At 38.7% G+C, this 13,993-nt stretch overlaps 1 protein-coding gene across 13 annotated transcripts in view; it reads left to right on the top strand.

Moving 5' to 3' along the window:
• The first annotated feature begins 232 nt into the window (after positions 1–232).
• The window catches only part of pde10a (phosphodiesterase 10A), a 128,784-nt gene continuing 115,023 nt past the window's right edge, over positions 233–13,993 (top strand). For all 13 annotated transcript variants that reach the window (XR_016487095.1, XR_016487102.1, XR_016487098.1 and 10 more), the window contains exon 1: positions 233–1,344. Coding sequence is in view for 2 of the 13 variants with exons in the window: in XM_090201817.1 (XP_090057943.1) it covers positions 1,281–1,344 (64 nt within the window). In the remaining 11 variants the exon portion in view is untranslated. The remainder of the gene's footprint in view (positions 1,345–13,993) is intronic.

Genomic DNA, 13,993 nt, shown 5'->3' with positions numbered 1-13,993 from the left:
TGGTGTACAAAACCGAAACTAAAAGATGCAAAAAAAGAAACTTGGGAAGCATAGAAATAGAGCACACAGAACAGATCTACACTTGTCTTAGACCTGCTTTCAATTAGAATGACAGATCTATAATTTCTATGTGAATTTGGTTGCAGGTTGCCCAAAAAGTCACATATTGCAGCTTTAATGGTACTCCTGGATCATTATAATAATATAATTGTTTTTTCTTGAGTGTATTTTTTTTTTTTTAACAAAGCTGAGATTTATGTTGATGTCCAAAGTGTAGGAATATAGGTGAAATCAGTTACTGACAACAGACATTGTGGTGGAGCAGGAAGATTGGAATGCTGTGAAGCAACAGGTTATTAGTTCAAATCCCAGGTAATGAATGACATGTGTAAGTACGGTATATACAATGTATGTCAAAGTGTGGGAAAAAATATGTAAATTGAAAACACTGTATGTTTAAATCATGTGTGTGTTTATCATAAAGACTAATTTTTGTTTGCAGGGGCATCGCCTGTGAAATCTCGTGAACATTTAAAATGGGTTTACTTTCAGAATTGACTGGAACTTTTAATAGAATTGACCTCAACGTTGGCTAGCATACATGGGACGCAACCACACCTGGGATTTGAACTGACACCCTCTTAGATGACAGCAACCTGATTTCATATGTGCAAAACATGTGGAAATGTCACATGTGAAATCATGTGGTTTTTCCACAAGGGTGGGGAGACAGGAGTAGTCAGCGTTCATCTCCAGCGCAGCCAATACTCTACACTTTTCAGTTTTTTTTCCCTCTACTAGGCTACGGTATAGTTACTGCATTTTGCCTTTGTAGGGCAGAGTACAGTCCTATTTGTCCCTCCTACCAGTCCGTGCCTCCCTCCGTTCCGTCTCCGTCTCCCTCCTCTCTTTCTGTTCCTCATGCACATTCACGGTATAACTGCTGCCACGGCGAGGAGAGGAGGCGGTTCAACCGAGGTTTTGCTACACCTCGTAAGGCTAGGGAGTGGGCAGACCCTGTACCGCCGCTGCTCTCGCCTCTACGGTGTACCGTAGGCTACCGTGCTCATCACGGATCACGCACTGCTCACGACCTCTGCACCCACCCCCACCCCCCAGCTCGGTTGGCTAGTGGTATTGTAGGACCTATAATCTCCAGGCAATCTGGATCAACCTTTCTAGTTCCGGTATTGAACAGCGGCAGTTTGAGCAGAGAAGCACAGCCCCCTGGTTTCTCCGTAGCGTGTCCCTCCTTGCGCTCTGCTCTCTCACAGGCAGACATGGATGATGGTCCGTCTTCGACAAGCTGTTTTCGAAGGATAACGGACTGTTTTCTGGGCCCAAGTAAGTACTTTTTCTTTGCAACAGTCAAACGGTTGAATTCCATCTTTATCAATGGGATCATGTCCATCAATTCAGAATATAAATGTGTTGGTATTCCCCACATTTTACGCATGTCTTATTATGCACGACTTGAACGCGGGATTTTGTGGCTCTAGTTTTTGGACTTTGCCGTGATCACAATTAGGCTACACATTAATGCTCGATTATTAACATATATATTTTTTACATGTATTGAACCTTTATTTTCACAGGGAGACATGTTGAGAAACGTATGTCTCTTTTACAGATTAACCCTGCAATTACAAATGATATACACATCAATACACTACGAGGAGCAAAACAGAGATATACAAAAGGCAAAAAGTAAATAGCCTACACAATTAATACACATTTCTTATTATGATCACTTCCAATTATAACAACTTGAAAATAGCCTATCTAACTTTCGGAATGGCAACAGATTGATAGCTGATCAGTGATAACATCCGAAACATGGGTGTTATCAGGGAACAGTATAATTAATACCCCACAACATGTAGTTTTAGCCTAGTAGAACGATGAGGAGTAGACACAGTCCTATACTTTACGAAGAGAGTACCGGAATGAAATCCCTGGTCTATTGTTGTGGTAAAATTGGTGTACGGAGCTGGTGGGTGCGAAAGAAGCAGCATCACTGTTGACCCGTTTCTCCAGAACCTAAAGTCCAGGCTCTGTCTATGCATTGCGCGTTCATTCCTTGCAAGACTGCGCGGCTATGGCTCAGTAGATAGGCCCCCATTGTTATGTTGAACTTACATACAAAGTTAAACGTAAAAGCGAAATAACGCCTGTCTGTAGAGTAGACCTATCAATATTTCCCTTGACTAGCCCTACACGGCAGCCACCTATTTAGGCGCGTTTTTCTCTGACGCACATCGCACCTACAGTAGGACTACAGTTACACTTGACTGTTCTTAAACTGCTTGTTTGGACCTTGGATGCTGCTTGTACAAGCAGTCTTCCTAACCGTGCTATATTGGCCATCCCATGCACACACTATGCCTGCTAACAGTTCAATCAGAAAATGATCACTGTGCCTCCATCAGAATATCATGTTCATGTTGCTGTCCCGAATCATCGCTTGTATTGATTTAAACTCGCACATTATTTCACGTTTCTTCCAGCCTAGCATTTAGTTCGGTGCAGCGGGGGGTTAATATTAGGTTTGTCTGTCTGTCCAACCTCGGAAACAATGTTTTACTTTAGAAGTTGATCTCTGTACAATACATAGAGAGTGAACGGTGCCCAGACGAGAAGATACATTTTCTGAGCCAAGGTGAAATCACGCATCAACTGATCAAGGTCATTATTATGGACATATCCAAGTAAATGCCAAAATGTAAAAAATTTAATAAAAAATAAAAATCTCAAACAAAAGAAAATGCAGCTAGTGTCCCGTCGTTACAGGTTCAATGTTTGACATGACTGAGTTAGTTGAAGTTGGCTACCTAGCTAGGAGGTGACAATAACCTTATCCAGCCTGCACAGCAGCCATTTCGCGTAGAACGTACGACCAAACCTTTTGCATAGCAACTATGCAAAAATAACTCCTCTACTATATTGCGTCTGGCTGAAAAGGCCATTTTAAAGCGACTTTTTAACTACTTTGAAGATATGAAACAAAGAGTCATTGTCAAAAATTGCAATTTTATGCTTCAAAATCAACTTTATAAGAGGTTTTAAAAATATGAGTTATATATATTAGACTCTAAATCCGATGATGTGCTGTTATGTATTGTTGGCAGAATAGATGGATGCAGTTTAATGAATAATTCATTAATACATTTACAGCTCGCGTGGTACATTAATTGCTGTCTCCACCCATTCTTGATGCACCATTTAATTTTCAATGACTTAATTAATATTATAAACAAAAACGGACGACTGTTTGTAAATTCAGAGCGTTTCGCATACTGGACGCTCTGGCGGAGGAGTAGGGTAGATCCGAGGGATCCGTCCTCACAAAAGCAGTCAAGCGGCAGGGTAGCCTAGTGGTTAGAGCGTTGCAAGTTCAAACCAGAAGGTTGCAAGTTCAAACCCCCCGAGCTGACAAGGTACAAATCTGTCGTTCTGCGGCCGTCATTGAAAATAAGAATTAGTTCTTTAACTGACTTGCCTAGTTAAATAAATAGAAAAAAAGCTAGCTAGCTACTTCCAGACGTAAAAGAGAGAACACATCACTGACCATTTCTCTCCCTAGCTGAGCTGGTTAAGCTGTTTTCATGTTACCCAGAGTGTTGGTGACGGTAACTGTGCTATGGAACGCCATTTGGGTCTTTGCATGTCAAAATTATACAATTTAATGACGCTTTTTTTTTGCCGAGGTTTACTGACACCAGCCATATTCTACGGGGTGTTGTGCGTTCGTAAATTCATAAATTATTCTGCAGTCTGGCACACTCAGACGAGAGTGTTCTGAAATCATATAGAGCCAGAGTGAAATTAGAAACACACCCTAAAGAATGGGAATATCAATACAATCAAATTAGCAAGGGCAGTGATCACAAGTCAATCATAACGTGGGTTAAGCGCACATATGTCAAACACAACTCCCGCGGGTCGAATAGGACACACAAGCGAATGTAAATGAGTCAACAGTTATGTTATCTACTTTATGAAATTACAGCCTGATGCGCTTGCATAGGTGAATTCAACTTCAATTGCGCTGCTTTCCTGTGTTCGGTTTACAGCACACAGCGGAGGGAAAGTGTACAGACACATGCCACAATCCTAGCTAGGCTACTCAAATGTTGCAGCCTATCTTCAGTTGAACAGCTTGACAATGAATAACCAAACAACTAAATCTGCAACAAAACACCCAATGCAAAATAGAAACGTGTAGACCTATTACAGCAACATTTGAGCAGTAGCCTAGGTTGGCTACTCAACTACAAGACATTTTGAGTGCAAGACACAGCGAGGCTGCATTCAACCGCACCGGTGATCCAGGCAGTGCAAAACAAACGAAAGTTTAATTTTAAATGTTACAACAACCTATAGCTACGATTTTGTTACTTGGGAGTTATTACATTATTTTTGATTAGGGTTCACAGCATATTATGCACATCTTTAAGCATAGCAGCAAAGGCTGGATAAATACTATTTATCTCTTATTTTGTTTTAACATGTTAATATACAGCATTTTATGTATAAAAGTGGACATTATAAAGGACCCTATTTTTTTTTCCTAATAAAACAATGGTCAGTTTGGGTCACAAGTTGCACGTTTAAAAAACAACAACAAATAGGCTATATCTGGGCCGACGAATGAGTTATTTTTTTCTCAACATATACGCTGATTCGAGTTTGACACCCCCGGGCAAGTGTAACTATTTATGTAACTAGCTATTTATTTAGAAAGATAAAAACACAAAGTCTAACCTTCGCTAGCTGTATGGGAGGATGTCATGTCATTGGAGGAGTGGGTGAATGACTGACTTTTTCCCTCTCGTGTATTTTTCTGTTGGCTACAGCAAGAGATGCTGCAGGTGTCATTTAGTTAGCTAGCAAGGCATGTGAATCGCTTTGCTAGCTAGTTATTCTGAACTTGAACAACTGTTATCCACAGTTAGCATATCTCTTAGTTGTCAATCAAATGTATTTGGCAACGATCAAATGGGCGAGCTGTCAGGCAAGTTCCAATTCAGTTTTCAAACCGTGGGTTGGGACAAGCATGCAAGCAAGCTGCAGGAGAGAGACCCGGCTACTATTCTCCATTGTTTATCAGTGCAATTTTGACGATCAACTAGCTGAAAAGTTTGAGAGGGTATATCTAATGTTCCCTCGTTAGATTTGAGCTCATATCGCTTTGGCAATAATTAGTTGTTGGTCTTGTTGATGTGTATAACTGAGGGAGACAGAGCCTACCTTTTCAAGGGTATTTGATCGGTAGGACTGTGAAGTTCCCAAATGTAAGAGGACTCCCTTGTTGTTGACATATTTCCAGAAATCCATTCAGGTGTAATTTTGTGGCTTTTGGTGAAATGTGTACTAATGATCTAAAGTCACGCTGTTGCTACTTCCTGTAAACACACAGTCCAGTTCAAAGTGAATGACGGCAGGCACATTTGGCAAATGTCTAATTTGCATATAGGTCTACTGTAGCTCTGATTGACTATAGTACACCGGTCTGCGTAGACTCCGGTCCTGGACAGGACAGATGTTTTCATTAGGCTTTATTTACTCCAGTGTCTATTCATTGTCCAAACGCACAGCTGCCCTCTCTATATTACTCTATACTGTCCACTCTATATTGTTATATACTCTATACTCTATACTGTCCACTCTATATTGCTCTATACTCTATACTGCCCACTCTATATTGCTCTATACTCTATACTGTCCACTCTATATTGCTCTATACTCTATACTGTCCACTCTATATTGCTCTATACTCTATACTGCCCACTCTATATTGCTCTATACTCTATACTGTCCACTCTATATTGCTCTATACTCTATACTGCCCACTCTATATTGCTCTATACTCTATACTGCCCACTCTATATTGTTCTATACTCTATACTCTATACTGTCCACTCTATATTGCTCTATACTCTATACTGCCCACTCTATATTGCTCTATACTCTATACTGTCCACTCTATATCACTCTATACTCTATACTCTATACTGTCTACTCTATATTGTTCTATACTCTATACTCTATACTGCCCACTCTATATTGCTCTATACTCTATACTGTCCACTCTATATTGTTCTATACTCTATACTCTATACTGCCCTCTCTATATTACTCTATACTGTCCACTCTATATTGTTCTATACTCTATACTCTATACTGCCCACTCTATATTGATCTATACTCTATACTGTCCACTCTATATTGCTCTATACTCTATACTGTCCACTCTATATTGTTCTATACTCTATACTCTATACTGCCCACTCTATATTGCTCTATACTCTATACTGTCCACTCTATATTGTTCTATACTCTATACTCTATACTGCCCTCTCTATATTACTCTATACTGTCCACTCTATATTGTTCTATACTCTATACTCTATACAGCCCACTCTATATTGATCTATACTCTATACTTTATACTGTCCACTCTATATTGATCTATACTCTATACTCTATACTGCCCACTCTATATTGCTATATACTCTATACTGTCCACTCTATATTGTTCTATACTCTATACTCTATACTGCCCACTCTATATTGTTCTATACTCTATACTGTCCACTCTATATTGCTCTATACTCTATACTGTCCACTCTATATTGTTCTATACTCTATACTGTCCACTCTATATTGCTATATACTCTATACTGTCCACTCTATATTGCTATGTACTCTATACTGCCCACTCTATATATTGTTATATACTCTATACTGCCCACTCTATATTGCTCTATACTCTATACTCTATACTGCCCACTCTATATTGCTATATACTCTATACTGCCCACTCTATATTGCTATGTACTCTATACTGCCCACTCTATATTGTTATATACTCTATACTGCCCACTCTATATTGCTCTATACTCTATACTCTATACTGCCCACTCTATATTGCTCTATACTCTATACTGCCCACTCTATATTGCTATATACTCTATACTGCCCACTCTATATTGCTCTATACTCTATACTTTATACTGTCCACTCTATATTGCTCTATACTCCATACTGCCCACTCTATATTGTTCTATACTCTATACTCTATACTGCCCACTCTATATTGCTCTATACTCTATACTGCCCACTCTATATTGTTCTATACTCTATACTCTATACTGCCCACTCTATATTGCTATGTACTCTATACTGCCCACTCTATATTGTTATATACTCTATACTGCCCACTCTATATTGCTCTATACTCTATACTCTATACTGCCCACTCTATATTGCTATATACTCTATACTGCCCACTCTATATTGCTATATACTCTATACTGCCCACTCTATATTGCTCTATACTCTATACTTTATACTGTCCACTCTATATTGCTCTATACTCTATACTGCCCACTCTATATTGTTCTATACTCTATACTCTATACTGCCCACTCTATATTGCTCTATACTCTATACTGCCCACTCTATATTGCTATATACTCTATACTGCCCACTCTATATTGCTCTATACTCTATACTTTATACTGTCCACTCTATATTGCTCTATACTCTATACTGCCCACTCTATATTGTTCTATACTCCATACTCTATACTGTCCACTCTATATTGTTCTATACTCTATACTCTATACTGCCCACTCTATATTGCTCTATACTCTATACTGTCCACTCTATATTGCTATATACTCTATACTGTCCACTCTATATTGCTATATACTCTATACCTCCCACTCTATATTGCTCTATACTCTATACCTCCCACTCTATATTGTTCTATACTCTATACTGCCCACTCTATATTGCTCTATACTCTATACTCTATACTGCCCACTCTATATTGCTATATACTCTATACTGCCCACTCTATATTGCTATGTACTCTATTCTGCCCACTCTATATTGTTCTATACTCTATACTGCCCACTCTATATTGTTCTATACTCTATACTGCCCACTCTATATTGTTCTATACTCTATACTGCCCACTCTATATTGTTCTATACTCTATACTCTATACTGCCCACTCTATATTGTTCTATACTCTATACTGTCCACTCTATATTGCTCTATACTCTATACTGTCCACTCTATATTGCTCTATACTCTATACTGCCCACTCTATATTGTTCTATACTCTATACTGCCCACTCTATATTGTTCTATACTCTATACTCTATACTGCCCACTCTATATTGCTCTATACTCTATACTGTCCACTCTATATTGTTCTATACTCTATACTCTATACTGCCCACTCTATATTGATCTATACTCTATACTCTATACTGCCCACTCTATATTGTTCTATACTCTATACTCTATACTGCCCACTCTATATTGCTCTATACTCTATACTCTATACTGCCCACTCTATATTGTTCTATACTCTATACTGCCCACTCTATATTGCTCTATACTCTATACTCTATACTGCCCACTCTATATTGCTCTATACTCTATACTGTCCACTCTATATTGCTCTATACTCTATACTGCCCACTCTATATTGCTCTATACTCTATACTGTCCACTCTATATTGTTCTATACTCTATACTGTCCACTCTATATTGCTATATACTCTATACTGTCCACTCTATATTGCTATATACTCTATACCTCCCACTCTATATTGCTCTATACTCTATACTGCCCACTCTATATTGCTCTATACTCTATACTCTATACTGCCCACTCTATATTGCTATATACTCTATACTGCCCACTCTATATTGCTATGTACTCTATACTGCCCACTCTATATTGTTATATACTCTATACTGCCCACTCTATATTGCTCTATACTCTATACTGCCCACTCTATATTGCTCTATACTCTATACTGCCCACTCTATATTGCTCTATACTCTATACTCTATACTGCCCACTCTATATTGCTCTATACTCTATACTCTATACTCTATACTGCCCACTCTATATTGCTCTATACTCTATACTGCCCACTCTATATTGTTCTATACTCTATACTCTATACTGCCCACTCTATATTGCTATGTACTCTATACTGCCCACTCTATATTGTTATATACTCTATACTGCCCACTCTATATTGCTCTATACTCTATACTCTATACTGCCCACTCTATATTGCTCTATACTCTATACTGCCCACTCTATATTGCTATATACTCTATACTGCCCACTCTATATTGCTCTATACTCTATACTTTATACTGTCCATTCTATATTGCTCTATACTCTATACTGCCCACTCTATATTGTTCTATACTCTATACTCTATACTGCCCACTCTATATTGCTCTATACTCTATACTGCCCACTCTATATTGCTATATACTCTATACTGCCCACTCTATATTGCTCTATACTCTATACTTTATACTGTCCACTCTATATTGCTCTATACTCTATACTGCCCACTCTATATTGTTCTATACTCTATACTCTATACTGCCCACTCTATATTGCTATATACTCTATACTGCCCACTCTATATTGTTCTATACTCCATACTCTATACTGTCCACTCTATATTGTTCTATACTCTATACTCTATACTGCCCACTCTATATTGCTCTATACTCTATACTGTCCACTCTATATTGCTATATACTCTATACTGTCCACTCTATATTGCTATATACTCTATACCTCCCACTCTATATTGCTCTATACTCTATACTGCCCACTCTATATTGCTCTATACTCTATACTCTATACTGCCCACTCTATATTGCTATATACTCTATACTGCCCACTCTATATTGCTATGTACTCTATACTGCCCACTCTATATTGTTCTATACTCTATACTGCCCACTCTATATTGTTCTATACTCTATACTGCCCACTCTATATTGTTCTATACTCTATACTGCCCACTCTATATTGTTCTATACTCTATACTCTATACTGCCCACTCTATATTGTTCTATACTCTATACTGTCCACTCTATATTGCTCTATACTCTATACTGTCCACTCTATATTGCTCTATACTCTATACTGCCCACTCTATATTGTTCTATACTCTATACTGCCCACTCTATATTGTTCTATACTCTATACTCTATACTGCCCACTCTATATTGCTCTATACTCTATACTGCCCACTCTATATTGTTCTATACTCTATACTCTATACTGCCCACTCTATATTGTTCTATACTCTATACCCTATACTGCCCACTCTATATTGTTCTATACTCTATACTGCCCACTCTATATTGTTCTATACTCTATACTGCCCACTCTATATTGCTCTATACTCTATACTCTATACTGCCCACTCTATATTGCTCTATACTCTATACTGTCCACTCTATATTGCTCTATACTCTATACTGCCCACTCTATATTGCTCTATACTCTATACTGTCCACTCTATATTGCTCTATACTCTATACTGCCCACTCTATATTGCTCTATACTCTATACTCTATACTGCCCACTCTATATTGCTCTATACTCTATACTCTATACTGCCCACTCTATATTGCTCTATACTCTATACTGCCCACTCTATATTGCTATATCCTCTATACTCTATACTGCCCACTCTATATTGCTCTATACTCTATACTGTCCACTCTATATTGCTCTATACTCTATACTGCCCACTCTATATTGCTCTATACTCTATACTCTATACTGCCCACTCTATATTGCTCTATACTCTATACTGCCCACTCTATATTGCTATATCCTCTATACTCTATACTGCCCACTCTATATCGCTCTATACTCTATACTCTATACTGTCCACTCTATATTGCTCTATACTCTATACTGCCCACTCTATATTGCTATATACTCTATACTGCCCACTCTATATTGCTCTATACTCTATACTGCCCACTCTATATCACTCTATACTCTATACTGTCCACTCTATATTGCTCTATACTCTATACTGCCCACTCTATATTGCTCTATACTCTATACTGCCCACTCTATATCACTCTATACTCTATACTGTCCACTCTATATTGCTCTATACTCTATACTGTCCACTCTATATTGCTCTATACTCTATACTGTCCACTCTATATTGTTCTATACTCTATACTCTATACTGCCCACTCTATATTGCTCTATACTCTATACTGCCCACTCTATATTGCTCTACAATTTTCCAAAATACCTTACTATATGTAATTCCCAAATATTCAATGAATTTATGAAAACATGAAAATGACCATATCTAAATGCTCGCTTGTCAGATAATGTAAAAAAATATATATATAATAATAATTTTTAAAAGGGTGCCAAATTCCTCCTGGGGGTATATATTAACATATTTTAATAAGATTTCATGTGGCTTAAATGCTGTCAGTTCCACTTTAAATTCGGCACAGTCTAGTAGTCTATTCAGTGGCATCATGTCAGTATTAAAGTCACTATAGTCTAGTAGTCTATTCAGTGGCATCATGTCAGTATTAAAGTCATCACAGTCTAGTAGTCTATTCAGTGGCATCATGTCAGTATTAGTCACTATAGTCTAGTAGTCTATTCAGTGGCATCATGTCAGTATTAGTCACCATAGTCTAGTAGTCTATTCAGTGGCATCATGTCAATATTAGTCACTATAGTTTAGTAGTCTATTCAGTGGCATCATGTCAGTATTAGTCACTATAGTCTAGTAGTCGATTCAGTGGCATAATGCCATTATGTCATTGAAAAGCAGCAAAACATTTTGCCCTGCTGCTCTTTTCAAAATCAGTGACGTCTCTCTGACAATCAATTAATCATTTCTTAATTTAGGATAATCCTGACAGCACTTCCTGGGCCAAGGGAGAGCGCTCAGGGATAGATTAATTGTGTCTGAGGGGAACTGACGTTCACAAAATGTCACACGCACTTTAGTCTCTCTCTCTCTCACTGGGGAGAAAACATACTTTCCATGTGTTGTCTGTTTCCTGTGTATTTAGGTTAGACAATGTAACTTTTTAAAACTCAAAATGAAGTGTATACACTATATATACAAAAGTATGTGGACACCCCTTCAAATTAGTGGATTCGGGCTATTTCAGCCACACCCGTTGTAGACGTGCAATCTCGAGCACACAGCCATGCAATCTCCATAGACTAACATTGGCATTAGAATGGCTTTACTGAAGTTCTTGCTGTTTACCTTGAGTGCCATGCAGACAGGAACCTTGTTTGGATCATTTTTCCTGTCAATTTGATTGGTGGATGCAAATAAAGTATTTAAAATGTGTGTGTGTGTCCTGAGGTCACGGAGGTCACTCCAGGTCAGCACTAATAGCATCTGACAGGCATTCTCAAACCAAAATGGCTGTGGAGGAGGAAGTGACTTAACTCAATGAAGAAGTCTTATGTTGTGGGCAGGAAGTTATCATGCTGGGCATTTCCTGGCTCCATTGAATGTCATTTAATCATGGTAGAGTAATGACAAAATGGGACCCTATTTCCTATATAGTGCACTACTTTTGACCATGGTCCATAGGGTATCCCATTGGGCTCTGGACAAAAGCAATGCACTATAGAGGGAGTAGAGTGCCATTTAGGACAGAGATGCGTTCTCCCTCATAGAGAAGCACTTCTTTCAGCATCTAATGGTACACTATGGATGTATTGCAGATTGGTTAATGATTGGTCTATGGATGTATTGCAGATTGGTTAATGATTGGTCTATGGATGTATTGCAGATTGGTTAATGATTGGTCTATGGATGTATTGCAGATTGGTTAATGATTGGTCTATGGATGTATTGCAGATTGGTCAATGATTGGTCTATGGATGTATTGCAGATTGGTTAATGATTGGTCTATGGATGTATTGCAGATTGGTTAATGATTGGTCTATGGATGTATTGCAGATTGGTTAATGATTGGTCTATGGATGTATTGCAGATTGGTCAATGATTGGTCTATGGATGTATTGCAGATTGGTCAATGATTGGTCTATGGATGTATTGCAGATTGGTTAATGATTGGTCTATGGATGTGCTGGGTAGACTATTTCCAGGCCCTACTCAATGTAATTTAATCAAAGGAGGAGGAAGAGGGCGGAGGAGGAGGAGGAAGAGGGGGGAGGAGGAGGAGGAGGAAGAGGGGGGAGGGGGGAGGAGGAGGAGGAGGAGGAAGAAGAGGAGGAGGGAGGAAGAGGAGGAAGAAGAAGAGGGGGAAGGAGGAGGAAGATGTGGAGGGGGGAACTGTAACCTACAGATATATCAGAACCCATCCCTAAACTATAACCTACAGGTATATCAGAACCCCTAAACTATAATCTACAGGTATATCAGAACCCAGCCCTAAACTATAACCTACAGGTATATCAGAACCCAGCCCTAAACTATAACCTACAGGTATATCAGAACCCAGCCCTAAACTATAACCTAGAGTTATATCAGAACCCAGCCCTAAACTATAACCTACAGGTATATCAGATCCCAGCCCCAAACTATAACCTACAGGTATATCAGAACCCAGCCCCAAACTATAACCTACAGGTATATCAGAACCCAACCCTAAACTATAACCTACAGGTATATCAGAACCCAGCCCTAAACTATATCCTACAGGTATATCAGAACCCAGCCCTAAACTATAACCTACAGGTATATCAGAACCCAGCCCTAAACTATAACCTACAGGTATATCAGAACCCAGCCCTAAACTATAACCTACAGGTATATCAGAACCCAGCCCTAAACTATAACCTACAGGTATATCAGAACCCAGCCCTAAACTATAACCTACAGGTATATCAGAACCCCTAAACTATATCTACAGGTATATCAGATCCCAGCCCCAAACTATAACCTACAGGTATATCAGAACCCAGCCCTAAACTATATCCTACAGGTATATCAGAACCCCTAAACTATAATCTACAGGTATATCAGAACCCTCAACTATAACCTACAGGTATATCAGAACCCCTAAACTATAACCTACAGGTATATCAGAACCCAGCCCTAAACTATAACCTACAGGTATATCAGATCCCAGCCCCAAACTATAACCTACAGGTATATCAGATCCCAGC

Source organism: Oncorhynchus mykiss, chromosome 16 (genome assembly GCF_057628025.1).
Source record: "Oncorhynchus mykiss isolate SJ-2025 chromosome 16, ASM5762802v1, whole genome shotgun sequence".
In the NCBI taxonomy this organism is placed as follows: domain Eukaryota; kingdom Metazoa; phylum Chordata; class Actinopteri; order Salmoniformes; family Salmonidae; genus Oncorhynchus; species Oncorhynchus mykiss.
This window is presented reverse-complemented; position numbering and strand designations above follow the sequence as displayed.